The 13880-nt window shown below is 56.6% G+C and overlaps 1 protein-coding gene across 1 annotated transcript in view; it reads left to right on the forward strand.

Moving 5' to 3' along the window:
• LOC127575861 (collagen alpha-2(IV) chain-like) overlaps positions 1-13880 on the forward strand; it is a 110027-nt gene that overhangs the window by 26042 nt on the left and 70105 nt on the right. Inside the window, exon 4 of the mRNA XM_052026060.1 lies at positions 247-327. Within this exon, the coding sequence (XP_051882020.1) occupies positions 247-327 (81 nt within the window). The remainder of the gene's footprint in view (positions 1-246; positions 328-13880) is intronic.

Here is a 13880-nt window from a genome sequence, read left to right on the forward strand (position 1 = left end):
CAGTGTGATGAAGGGTTGCGGAAAGGTGCACGGAGCGGTTCCGTGGGTTGTGTGATCACCACCCTCCCTCCGACAGGTCTGCAGCGGGCGCCTCACTCCCCTGTCCGTGGGCGCGGTCACCCCCACTTCCCATGGAATTTCCCTCCGCGATGACACACAATGTAAACCACATGCGGCGATCCAGCCTTTCCGTGAATGGCTGCACTTGAATCACATCCTGTTTCCGTGTTTTTATCTCCTCCACAGGGTGGCAAGTCGTACTCGGGACCGTGTAACGGCAGAGACTGCTCGGCAGGATGCCAGTGCTTCCCAGAGAAAGGAGCCAGAGTGAGTACACAACGCCTCCGCCTCGCACACACGGTTCTGCACTCAAGTGCTTTGCTCTGCCCCTCGCAGGCGTCAGCCATGGTGTGTCAGGCAGTCCCGACTGCACAGTAACCCCAGCATCCTCACTGTGGGACGATCCCTCACCTTGGGAGGATCCCTCACTGTGGAAGGATGCCTCACTGTGGGATGGATCCCTCAATGTGAGAGGATCCCTCACCGAGGATCCCTCACTGTGGGTCAGATCCCTCCTCGTGGGAAGATCCCTCACTGTAAATGGCTACACCACAGATTTCTGGACAGTCCCTTCATTCCTGGGGAGTACACTTGAATCGCAACTTGTGCAGCTTCCAAAAGTGCCAGTGGGAGGGGGAGGGGTTCTGCTGGAACACTGTCTGAGGAGTGTGGGGAATGGACATCAGTTCAGGGAATGGACAACAGTTCGGGGAATGGACATCAGTGGGGAATGGGCATCAGTGTGGGGAATGGACATCAGTGTGGGGAATGGACATCAGTGGGGAATGGACATCAGTGTGGGGAATGGACATCAGTTCAGGGAATGGACAACAGTTCGGGGAATGGACATCAGTGGGGAATGGACATCAGTTTGGGGAATGGACAACAGTGTGGTGAATGGACATCAGTGGGGAATTGACATCAGTTTGGGGAATGGCAACAGTGTGGGAGCTCGCTTGCTTCGGGTTCCCAGCCCACTTGGATGCATTGAAACGACCCACGATGAGTATTTATCCAGGTTGTTCTGGAGGTGAAGCTCACGTCTTTGGGGAGTTGTGCCCTTTGGGGAGCAGAGGACGGGTAATTTGGGAAAAGGTTCGAGGTGGCACCTCGGCGGTTGGGAGATCCCATCAGGAGCTGGGGCGTGGCTCTGGGAGGATATTCTGTCCTTGAGAGATGGGCCGGAATAAATGTGCGTTGTGTCACGTTGTTTGCTTAAACTGGCCGCTCTGTTACAAAATAGCTCAGCTGCATTCTTGGGCTCTGAACACAGCTCAGAGGCTGAACGTGGTCATTCAACAGCCAGCACCATGGGAACTCAGCCACGTACTGATGGAACAGCCACTGAACTGGCACCCAACGATGTCAGCTCAAGGCATTTCCCTCATGACCTCCTGAGGATCGGTACCTCACAACTTGGAGAATTGGCTTGACCCAAGACTGACCTCACATTACAAGCTGATCATTTAATCCTGTCACTCAGATACTTCTGTTTGGCTGTTCTACAAGAGGTTTGGCTGACTGAGCAACGAACGAGTCGCATCAGTTATAGTCGCACAGCCCGCTGAGTCCATGGGGACCTTCAAAGACCCTGAGCCGGTTGTCCCCCGGCTGGCGAGGTTGATGGGCTCGCCCTCTCACGCTAGGACCTGCATTGCACCAAGGTCGCTCCAGGGTAGGGAACATCCTTCCCATCATTTGGAGGAGGACAGCGGGTACCTTTAAAGACTTTGAACCCGAGAAAGATTCCCAGGTGCTTTGCAGCAGTTCCCTGGCCGAGTCTGACACGTGGGGCCACCCTGGGGCCGCTGAGGAAAGGCGGTCACCCTGGGCAGCGGCAAGGAGGCCGAGCGATTTACAGCGGGTGCCCGTCGTGGGGGAGCGGCGGCAATCAGGTCAGAGTTGGAGGAGGGCAGTTGGAGAGGGGCAGTCGGAGGAGGGCAGTTGGAGAGGGGCAGTTGGAGAGGGGCAGTTGGAGGAGGGCAGTTGGAGGAGGGCAGTTGGAGGAGGGCAGTTGGAGAGGGGCAGTTGGAGGAGGTCAGTTGGAGAGGGGCAGTTGGAGGAGGGCAGTTGGAGAGGGGCAGTTGGAGAGGGGCAGTTGGAGGAGGGCAGTTGGAGGAGGGCAGTTGGAGAGGGGCAGTTGGAGAGGGGCAGTTGGAGGAGGGCAGTTGGAGGAGGGGCAGTTGGAGGAGGTCAGTTGGAGAGGGGCAGTTGGTTGAGGGCAGTTGGAGAGGGGCAGTTGGAGGAGGTCAGTTGGAGGAGGGCAGTTGGAGAGGGGCAGTTGGAGAGGGGCAGTTGGTTGAGGGCAGTTGGAGAGGGGCAGTTGGAGGAGGTCAGTTGGAGGAGGGCAGTTGGAGGAGGGCAGTTGGAGAGGGGCAGTTGGTTGAGGGCAGTTGGAGAGGGGCAGTTGGAGGAGGGCAGTTGGAGGAGGGCAGTTGGAGAGGGGCAGTTGGAGAGGGGCAGTTGGAGAGGGGCAGTTGGAGGAGGGCAGGGTGTTGGTGGTCGGGGGTCCCGGGGTGGAAGTCCAGCAGCTGGGGTCTCCACTGCCTTCACCACCACCCAAGCCGTGGACTCGAGATTCTAGAATGTTCTGACCGTAAGAGAGAGACTGGTGGTAACTGGAATAGTCGCACAGTCGGGATCAGCAAGGGAGTGGAGAGGGAGCCCCGCGTTACGGAATAACTGGCCGAGCAACCGGAGCTGAGCTCAACTAACGCAGAACGGTGGGACGGTCAAAGGGCGCGGGTGGGGGCGGGGTGTTGATGGCTCCCGTTTTGGGACGGAGGGGGGGAGAGAGTGAGAAGGGAGAGGGCGAGGGAAGGGGGCGAGAGGGGGAGGAAGATAGAGAAAGGGGGAAGAGGGGGGAGAGGGAGGAGGGAGAGAGGGGGAGAGGGAGGAGGGAGGGAGGGGGAGAGGGAGGAGGGAGGGGGGGACTGGGATGGGAAAAGCTGTGTCATCAGGAAGGGAGAAACAGGGCGGGGGAGAGGATGGGGGTGGGGAGGAGGGGAGGGAGGGAAGGAAATGTGAGTGAACGAGGGGTGACCACCGGTGCCGGCCGAGGGGAAGGAAGGGGCTCCTTGGGCAGAGTTCACACTGCGGGCGCCTTCGCTTTACGTTGGGGAGCGGAGGATGTCCGGTGGGGGACGGGATGGGGGTGTCTTTGCCCAGCCCCGATCTGTGACAGGATGTGGGAACCTCAGCGCAGTCTCCCCCCGCAGTGAGCGACTGCAGTGGTTCTGCTTTGCCTTTTGATGGAAAACAGATGTTGGATCAAAATGAAACCGGCACATCCTGTTGTAACTGTTGAGAACAGTGAAGGGTCGCTGGGTTACTGGGTGGAAACTTATCTCAAGGTCCTTCCCCAGCGACTGGAGGTCACCGGCTCTCCAGAGGAACCAAGCTGATAACGTTACCATGTTATCAGCGGAGCCTCGGTCAGCGGGATTACTTTCAACTGTTTGTTCAGTGAGGCTGTTGTGTGACCGCCAACCTCCAGCAGCAAGAGGGGCGGGGTGGAGGCAGGGGGGAGGGGGAGGGGCGCGAGGCGGGGGGAGGGGGGACCCTACAGTTTTCACACATTGTGGATTATTTCACCTTCAACGTGTGAACTATATAACCCCGCCATTTACCACAAAAGTGCTGGTTCGTGTCCATTTTTATTCCTGTTAGTTTTAAGCAGGGACGGTTAAGGCAGATTTAATGGAGGCTCTCAAAATCGGGGTGGGTTTTAATGGAGTAAATAAGGGGGCCAAGAGGATGGGTGCCCAGAGGACACGGAGTGGGTGGAGACCAGCACGAAGTCCGTGCGATAGTGAGATAGGAACCGTCCCCCAGATATCCCACGGGGTGGGGTTTGTACTCCTTCCCGACACACAAACATCCAACGTGACCTCAGTGTCTGGGAAACGTGATCTCTGCCTCGATAGTGGGTCACGGTGCTTGTATTTGTACATTGAACGGGATATGCGGAGGTTTATTGTCGATCCCTAATTGTTCCTGCAGGGAGGGGAGAGTCCGGAGCCAGCCTTACTGGTGGCTCTGAGCTCAAAGGTAGATGTGGCGGGCATGGACGGCAGATTCCCTTCCCTGAAGAACTCCTGTGCACTTTACAACCGTCCCTGGTTCGGTGATTACCGCTGCTGAAACCAGCTTGAATTCCAGGCTTTAGTGAGCTTGGAACCGCTGTCGCTGTATCAATGCTGTGGAATTCTGGCTGTTCCCTCTCCCCACACACGTCTATCCCCTTCGCTGTACATCACTGCTAAAGCCCCGTTCACAGGGTGCCTGTCCAATACTGACGGTGATTAGGTACAGTACTTGGCCTCCAATCTCCCGGGACATCGTACCCTTGTCCAGCCGTATTAATCATTGATTTCCTAAAATATTCCCGCTGCGTGTGGGAACTACTGTGGGAGATATTTGCATTACTTCCTCACTGAAGATTTCACAGGCAATTAAGTCGTGAGCAGCCAGTTATAGAACGACAGAGCTGAGCGGGCGAGTGACCGGGGGCACGGAGGGAGGGGAGAACAAGAGCCGGGGGGCAGAGGGTTTGACGCAGTGAGTTGCTCTGATCTGTAAGGCGCTGCCTGAATGGGCGGTGGGAGTGGGTTCAACAGGAGCTTTCAAATGGAGGAAGACCATACAGGGCAGCGGGAAAGGCCAGGGGTGGGCTAATGGGAGGTTTTCATGGTGCCAGCATGGACTCAATGGGCCGAATAACTCCGTTGTTGCTGTGATTATGTGATGCGGTTTGCAACGAGAGAAGGCTCAGGTGATAAAGCCTCACCTACAGTTGGGCCTGAACTGGGTGCAGTGACTGCTAACGTGGTGTGACTGGGTGACGGCAGGGGGTTGGGCTCGGGGGTGGGGATGGGGGCGGTGGTGGTTTGACATGGGAGGAGGTTCTGTCAGGAAACATCTGCTCCGGGCCAGGCTTGGTGACACTGAGCACAGTGTGTGTGTGTGTGTGTGTGTGTGCGTGTGCGTGTGTGGGGGGGTGTATCTTTGTGTGTGTGTGCGTGTGCGTGTGTGTGTGTGTGTGTGTGTGTGTGTGTGCGTGTGTGTGTGCGTGTGCGCGTGTGCGTGTGTGTGTGTGGGGGGGGGTGTATCTTTGTGTGTGTGTGTGCGTGTGTGTGTGTGTGTGTGTGTGTGTGTGTGTGCTTAGCGCACACACGTGATTGTGGCCCGCGAATGTGACTCTGCATGGTCAATATAAGGAAGGAACAATTAGTGAGCGGGAAGGGAGCGTTCGGGATCGGTGACCACATGGAAGCCAATTAAGAAGCTTGACTTCAGGAGCAGAATAAACACATCAGTGTGAAAGGAACTGAGCCCGCGGCATTGAAGGTTCAGTGTAAGAATGGGATCAGGACATCCCGGAGCTGCCCAAGGTGCAGGGAGATGTTGAGGTGACCAGGGTCTTACAGAGAGCTGGTCAGCCAGGGTTCTCCCGGCTTCCCTGCAGCGACAGGCGCAGCTCGCTCACTCGCTGCAGCCAGTTTGCTGCAGATTCTTCAGCCGAATTTTCTAATCTTTTAGAAAACATTCCACTCAGCACCAGCCCTGTCCACAAGTGAAGCTCACAAGCCCCAGAAACACTGTCTAAAACACTGCTAATGCCCTGAGCCCAGCTACAATAAGCTCCACTCCCAGCGCCTTGTCCCCGGCATTGGGGGATTTTCCAGCCCTGCTGCTGTGGCTGAGACCACCCTGGTAAACCCAGAGACCAGTGGGCCCACCCTCATTCGGGGTCCTAACTCTCAGTAGGCGTGGGTAGCAGGAGGGCTGTATGTGGGCGGAGGTGATTGTAGGAAAGTGCTGGCAGTGAGCTGGTCGTGGCACATAGACAGTGTTTTAGTCTGTTTCTGGGTATGGGTGTCAGTTGTGGGCAGGGTTAGTGTTGTGCGGAAGGTGGGTGGGGCTTGGGTGACACCAGGAATATTGGGCCTCAGTGCCAGACATGTTGGCCTGGGACAGGACATTGACACGGGTCCCTCAAGTCTCAGAAGTGTACAGGAGTACTGCCCCTCCCACAGTGTGACCCTCCCTCAGTACCGTCCCTCCCACAGTGCGGGGCTCCCTGGCGCTCCCTCCCTGGTATGTTCCTCCTGTGGTGGACCGTTAGACTGGAGCTCAGTGCGGGGCTGCTGTGAATGGTCCGGGAAGGCGAGGATCGTTTCCTTCCTCCCAACCGTTCACCCAGGCTCAGGAACCGCAGATTGTTTCCCGGGGGCCGGCTGCTAGCGGCCGGCACATCTGGAGGATTTGTGGGGCCATTGTAGCATCTGCTCCGGTCCAAATTTCCCAGCCACGCTAGAAATCGCGGTCCGCTGGGGAATCTTTCCAGCTGAAGCCTTCCTTACAAGAGCCTCAACTCTTCCACTGGCAACTAGCACCATCCACTGGGAGAGCAGGGGGTGTAGGGAGGGGGTCCCGGGGATCGGGGCCCGGCCGCTCATGTGCAGGCGTTAATGTTGTACTGAGTGCTCAGAGATCGCGGGACGCCGCAGGAGGGAGGAGGATGGAGGAGGGACTGAGGTAGGGAGGTGGATTGGAGAAGGGAGTGAGGTAGGGAGGAGGGTGGAGGAGGGAGTGAGTTAGAGGAAGCTGAGGTTTTGGGGTCGGCGACAACTGTGAGCCAAGAGTTCAGCAGGGACTTGGACGCAGATATAGGTGGTGGTGTGGGGAGTGGAGGTGTGGGGCATCTCTGCGTATTTACTCGCTTCCTGGTGTCAGGCTTGGAGTGGATCCGCAGAGGAAGGTTGAGGATCCCGGGGACGCCGAGCACTGTTGAAGTGGTCAGTCCGTGAGGACAAAGGTTCGGCTGCAGCTGCTACCTCCCACCTCCCCCGGGATTCGGCAGGGTCTGGGGTAGGCGGCTGGATCCTGCCCGGACCGAGCGGGGATAAGTGGCCGGTACATTCCCGGGGGGTGTTTGCCAGATGCAGGAGGTGAGAGTTTTGTTTCCCAGAGATCAGGAACCTGCGGGGGCAACTGTAACCCCGAACCTAAAGCCCTGCACCGTCCGCCCAGCCCCTCCTCAGTGCCGCCGTCCGCCCTCTCCCCACCCTCACCGGAGCTCTCGGCTGCTGCACACGTTCCTCCGGAGGAGGACTGGAGTGCGTTTGAGAAGCGGCAGGTTGGAAGGTTTCGCTGGCGCGGGCCTTGGCAATGTGGCGTGGAGGAAATGGAGGGGCCGTGCCCTGGTTGGGAGGAGTCTGCTCTCCTGCTCTCCTTCCTCACGTGGCCGTTTATGGGGATAATCATCTTCTGGGCCCCCGCTCCACATCTGGCTGCTCCACCACAGCTGTCGGGGGGGGGGGGGGAGTGTTGGGGGGGGAGTGGTGGACGCCGGCCCAGCCCACACATCTGCGCTCTCTTGTCGCCAGCGGCGTTCCCAAAGCCCCCTCCTGCAGCCACGAAGCCTCCTCGCCCAGTGAGGTGTTGAAGGGCGTAGGTTTGTACCTGGAACGGGTGGGGGTGTGCGGGGGGGGGGGGTCCCACCGCTGCTCCAGCCCCCTGTTTGGGGGGAGGGGGTCAGTTCAGGAACGGAGCTGTGCTGAGGTCTCACACAACAACCAGCTGGATTTGTATGGCGCCTCCAACACAGCGAAGGTTGTTGACACAAAGGCTGTCACTGAACACAGACGGGTTTACTGGTGGAAACCCCGGAGACGGGGCGTGTGGAAGGGGAAAGAGGGCTGGTCGGTCTCGGGAGGAAGCTCCAGAGAATGGGCCGTTGGATTCGACGGAGGCTCGCGGGTTTTTCGCGCCGGGAGCCCAAGCCGTGGAGGGACTACTGGCGAGGCTTGGCCATATACCATGGATGGTGGGGTCCCAGGGAGTATGGAGGGACAGAGGGACCCTGGTATGCACGTCCAAGGTGGCAGCGCAAGTAGACAGCGTGGTCCAGGAGGCACGTTAGTCGGGTGTTGACTGCAAGAGCAGGGAGCTGATGCTCCAGCTTCATCAAACATTGGTCAGAGCTCAGCTGCACGGTGTGGTCGCCACACTGTGGGAAGGGTGTGAGAGCGCTGGAAAGAGCGCAGAGGGGTATCGCCTGGGATGGAGCCGTTCAGTTATGAGGAGAGATGGGAGAGGCTGGGTCTGTTCTCCCTGGAGCGGAGGGGTTAAGGGGGACATGATTGAGGCATACGAGGGGTACAGATGGGGTAGACTGCAGGAAACCTTTCCCCTTACCATAGGCGAATAAAGCTAGTGGACACAGATTTAGGGTAAAGGGAAGAGAGTTAGAGGGATCCGAGGGGGACCGTTTTCAACCAAAGCGCGGTGAGTACCTGGACAGAGTGGACACCATTTAACACGTGCCTAGACAAGCACTGAGATCGCCCAGACACAGAAGGGTTCAGTGCTGGGAGATGGGATTAAAACCGAGGAGCCGCTGGCCAGCCGTCGCCTGTTTCCGTGCTGTATTTATCAACGATTCCATGACTATGGCTGTGGCAGGGTGGGAAACTTAGAATAGGTGTCTTGTTTAAGTGGGGACAAGTGCAGGGGTGCCGGGTAAAGGGTTCAGAGAATTTGGAAATGGAATGTGAGGCCAACCTGATGCATGTGTGCGTTTGTAAACAATGACAGAGAGTACCCAAACGCCCCTTCAATCCGTGGAACTGATTCACAGCAAATTGGCTGAGTTATGTATGGGAACGCTTCAGACTAAACTCATGCGGTTCATTGGCGGGATTGGAAGGGAGGATCTTTGATCTTTTGTTATCTAACTCATTCTAAAGTAATCCATTCATTAAACAAAGTCTGGTCGTTGAGAGAAAGAATTAGATGGAACAGTCACACAACTCAAACTGACAGAGCAGTAAACAGACACCAGCGGAGACTCTCGCAGGGGCCAGGCAGCCGTGGACAGTCCCCGACCCCTGGGATGACTTTGTGTGTTGGGTAGGTCTGCAGACACCACTTACTCAGGACCGGGTAGTGTGAGAGTAACGGGCACTCTGGGGGAATTGTGGACAAACTGGCGGCTGGGTGGTTTTATGAAACAAACCTCCATTAATACAAGCCGTGAACATCACAGATGATCAAACACACCCGAAATAAACTGCGCTGGGAACTCTCAGCAGGTCAGGCAACATCTGTGGAGAAACTATCAGTCTGATGCAGAGTCCTGACCCGAAACGTCGGCGTACACGTGTTGCCTCCACAGATGCTGCTCGACCCGCGGAGTTCTTCCAGCGCTCTGCTCTTAGTGACCGGGGCAGCCTCGTCACCTACCAGCAGAAGCGCGCACCGACCGCAGTCGATGCAGCAGCACAGTAGTTTGTGCGGAGGAAGTTCCCGCAGCTGCAATGTCACGGTGACCAGATCAGCCGAGTCACCGCGGAATCTCCTCGCTGCACCCCTGCTCATCACTCACCGGGAGAACTTCCACACGGACACTCAGAGCCGAGGGCAGCTGGAGGAGGTCCTGGCATCCTGGGCACAGCCGCCAGTTTCCCGCTCACCTTCTCAACACTCACCTGTGGCCTGAAGCTTCACCCAGGGCTGAGCCCGGAGAGCAGTCACTGTGTGGATGCTGAACCTGTCCTTACATGGTGCAGAGGGGAGGAGCAGTCGGACTCACCGTGTGCCCCCGAACAGCATCAACACAACAGCGTCACTCGGTCTCCATTTCATGTGTGTGTGTGTGTGTGTCTGTGTCTGTGTATGTGTATGTGTGTGTGTATGTATGTGTGTGTGTGTGTGTGTGTCTGTGTATGTGTGTGTGTCTGTGTGTGTGTGTGTGTGTCTGTGTGTGTGTGTGTGTGTCTGTGTATGTGTGTGTGTCTGTGTGTGTGTGTGTGTGTCTGTGTGTGTGTGTGTGTGTCTGTGTATGTGTGTGTGTCTGTGTGTGTGTGTGTCTGTGTGTGTGTGTGTGTCCTGTGATTCATGGAAGGTCATCCATGTGAATGTTATCGCCATATTTCTCCGTGTTGGCTGCTGTGTTCTGGGGATGAGTTCTTATGAATCAATGCATTTAATCTAAAACCAAGTTAAGGCATGTTGGGGGTGGGATTGGGGACACCGTGAGGGAGCTGCTGGCGAATACGACAGGACTTCAGCTGATAGCGGGAACAGAATCTGAGCTCAATGGGTGACTGTAGAGTCCGTGAGAACGGAGCAGTGCGGCGATGCCTTTCCACATCAGCCGTGTTCTCAGAGAGCACGGTGCTCCACTGATGGGGCAGTTCCGGCCCGATGTGTCCGGGGGCGGTGTTGCGGTGCCAAACCATGACTGTGGTGTGGCCTCCACATTCTTGCAGTTAATTGTCTGTATGGGAGCAGCTCGGTTGTGTCAGGGAAGGAGGTCCACTGGCCCCAGGAGTCAGGCGAATGTGGGAATACAGTGGGTGTGGAGATTAATGAGGAACTCTACGAATACGTAGCCCAGGCCATCAGATACCGACTGAGGGAGGCGGGGAATTTATCAGTTGATGAAGGTCCCCGGCAGCCCCGGGACTGTCTTCCCGCTTTCCATCATCCCTGCCGAGACTATCAATCCCACACAGGGAAAAATGAAACCTCCAGCTGGGTAATATACTCATTCCCATTAGAGCGTTGGCCGCGCGTCAACGGGCAGCTCACTCAGACCTGACTCGGCAGGTAATGGGCTCACATCTCACTGATGGCCGGCACGGGTCGGAGGGCGATCTCACCGATGGCGCTCCGCACACATCTATGGAGGGAAATGAAAAGTCGCCGTTTCGGGCGAGACCCTTCATGGGGATTGAATAGGAAGAGGGCAGAAGCTTCTTGGAAGTCCCGATGAAGGGTCTCGGCCCGAAAAGGCGACTCTTCATTTCCCTCCACAGATGCTGCCTGACCCGCTGATTCCCTCGTCTGCCGTCCGTCTTGTGTCTCACTGATGGTGCTGGCGCCTTTCAGGTGAATGTTAAACTGAGGTCCTGTCTGCCCTCGCTAGTGGATGCAACAGATAGGACCATGGAGTCACCAACCATCAAAAACCCACTTGCACCGTTCCTACACTGACCCCATTTCATTCTCCCCACATTCCCATCAACTCCCCCAGATTCTACCCCTCACCCACACACTGGGGATAATTTACAGAGCTGATTACCCTCCAAACCCGCATATTTTGGGATGAGGAGGAATCCGGAGCATCCGAGGAAACCCACGCTATCACAGGGAGAACGTGCAAACTCCACACGGCGCCGGAGGTCAGGATCGAACCCGGGTCTCTGGAGCTGTGAGGCAGCGGCTCTACCCGCTGCGTCACGTATGACAAAGCACTATTTAATAGAAGAAGCAAGTTCTTCCCCGCACTGACACCATGTATCTCTCAAGCAACACCATTGGAAGAGATATGGTCACCATCACATTGCTGTTTATGGGAGCTTGCTGTGTACAGAATGGCTGCTGCGTTATGACAGCTGCTTTGTTTCACTGGCTGGTCAGCGTTTGGGATGCTTCCGGTGCTATAGAAACGCAAGTGTTTCCTTTCTGAAGCCACTTTCCTCCCCATAAACTCCAGCTGTATTTAGTTTTCAATTAATCCTCAGTGAGACCAATGTGCACTGCGGTGACTCCCACAGACGTTGCACTGGCGCCGGTCCCTTCCCTCGGAGGGGAAGCCTTCTATTGTGGTTTCACACGGGAATGATACTGAACTTTACATCAGCCCTGCATACACAGAGGGAACCCGCAGTCCTCGGCACGCTAGGTGGCGAATATGTGTAGATGCATACAGAGAACACCGAGGTCTGAGAGAGAGGGAGGGCTTCGCTGGGTTCACTGGTACCCGGCTTTAAGTGTAGGACCTGTCTGGTAAGGAGGACATTCATGGAATCAGCGCCAACAGGGGCGACTGTGTATTTACACGCAGGGAGATGGTCACTGGGAACCTGGCGCAAATGCAGCGAGGACTCGGGCTGGGGAAAGAGGGGGGATTTACCAGCTTCCATCAGGAGGCGAGGAGGGAGACGGTAGGGTCAGGGCGCTCTGTCCACACGGGCCACTAGGTCTCCAGTGCCGGCCCAGCTCCCTCTCCGAGTACCAAACCTCAACGCTGAGCGGCCCAGCCTCTCCACACCGAGCCCTGGCGCTGATAGATGTGGGGAGATCACCGGCGGAGAGTAGGGGATGCGTCAGGTTCCCGGCACAGCAAGGTGTCTCTGGAAGGTCGGGGTTACCTACCTGTGAGGACTGGCACTGTCCTTTGTTCCCTTATCCCACCGGCCCATCACCTCTTCCCTCCCCCCCCCCTCCACCTGCCCATCACCCACACACTCCTCCCTCTGGTTCCCCTCCCCACCTCCTTCCCTTTATCCTGTGCTCCACCTATCACCTCCCAGCTTCTTACATCATGCCCACACCCCCCTCCCTCACCTGCCTATCACCCCCTCACCCACCTATTACCCCCAGCTCTTGCTCCCCCCTCCCTTTTATACCGACTATCTCCTCTCTTTCTTCCCAGGCCTGATGAAGGGTCTCGACCCAAAACGTCGACTGTCCGTTTCCCCCCAACGACCCTGCCCGACCCGCTGAGGCCCTCCAGCACTTTGTGTGTTGCTCCAGATTCCAGCGTCTGCCACCTCTGTGTCCCCGCTATCACTCAGCGTCTGCACCAAACTGGGAACCAGTGTATTGATGGCAAGGAACCAGGGCGGGGAAAGAGTTAAAGCACCCACCTGTCGCTTTCGCAGATTACCCCAGTGACTGCAGTTCGAGAGGTTTGGGATGTCCCGTCATTGTGAAAGTACAAGTTGCTCTTGCTTAATGTTAAAGTGTTACAGAGAGCGACATCCTGTGAGACGCACGGGTGTAGTCGGCTCAGTAATTGAAATCAGACCCCTGTGCTGGGAGACGTCTACAGGGAATTCCGTGAACTTTGTTCATGGCAATGACCGAGATTTCAAGACGTTAGTGAACTTGGATAAAGTTGCATCCTGTGTCTCGGGAGAACAGCCAATGACTATGGTCTGGGAATAGGATGGAGCCGTGTGGATGCTCCCGACAGATAACTAACACCCATAAGCGCTGCGTGTAGTGCAGGAAATGTGGCTGCTACCAGCACAGCAAGATCCCACACAGCAAGAGGCCAGTCACAACAAACCCTGATAGTGTGACATTACCTCAGTACCGCCCCTTTTTTTTTTATAAACGTTTATTCGCTAAAAGCTCTACAAAAAGACAACCAGTGTCAATACACTACATCTAATACAGAAAAAAAGAAACTACGCAACGACATACTACAGTAGAGAACGCAAACTAATACTAACGAAACACACGCGCAACGCTACACCCGTTAACGCAACACGCAACGCTTCAAATAAGAATCGTGTTTGTACCGTCCACGACACACAGGATCCCCTGAGGGGCCCACGGAGCACGGAACTCAGCCAGGGTGCCCGCGGAAACTGCGTGCTCCCTCTCTAAACACACCCGCGCGCGCATGTAAGTGCGGAAGACGGGCAGGCAGGCTGACTGGCTGGTACCCTCGGCTGCCCGCCGCCGCGTCCCGTGGATGGCCAGCTTGGCCAGGCCCAGCAGGAGACCCACCAGGAGATCAGTACTGCCCCTCCCACAGTGTGACCCTCCGTCAGTACCGCCCCTCACATGGTGTACCTCTCCCTCACTGCCTGCACTATTGGGTTGGTGGTCTCATGGGGTTTGAACCCACCACCCATGTGTGGGGCGAGGGACGGCCACTAGTGAGGGACGGCACCATTGGTTGGAGGTGGTGACTGAGCCACTGGGGGAACTGGATGGGACAAATCTGCCTTTGACCCTGTTCACAGTGCTGCTGATGTCACGCTAAAGTGCAATGGAACAGGAAGATCCCACAG

The sequence above is a fragment of the Pristis pectinata genome, chromosome 11 (assembly GCF_009764475.1).
Source record: "Pristis pectinata isolate sPriPec2 chromosome 11, sPriPec2.1.pri, whole genome shotgun sequence".
In the NCBI taxonomy this organism is placed as follows: Eukaryota; Metazoa; Chordata; class Chondrichthyes; order Rhinopristiformes; family Pristidae; genus Pristis; species Pristis pectinata.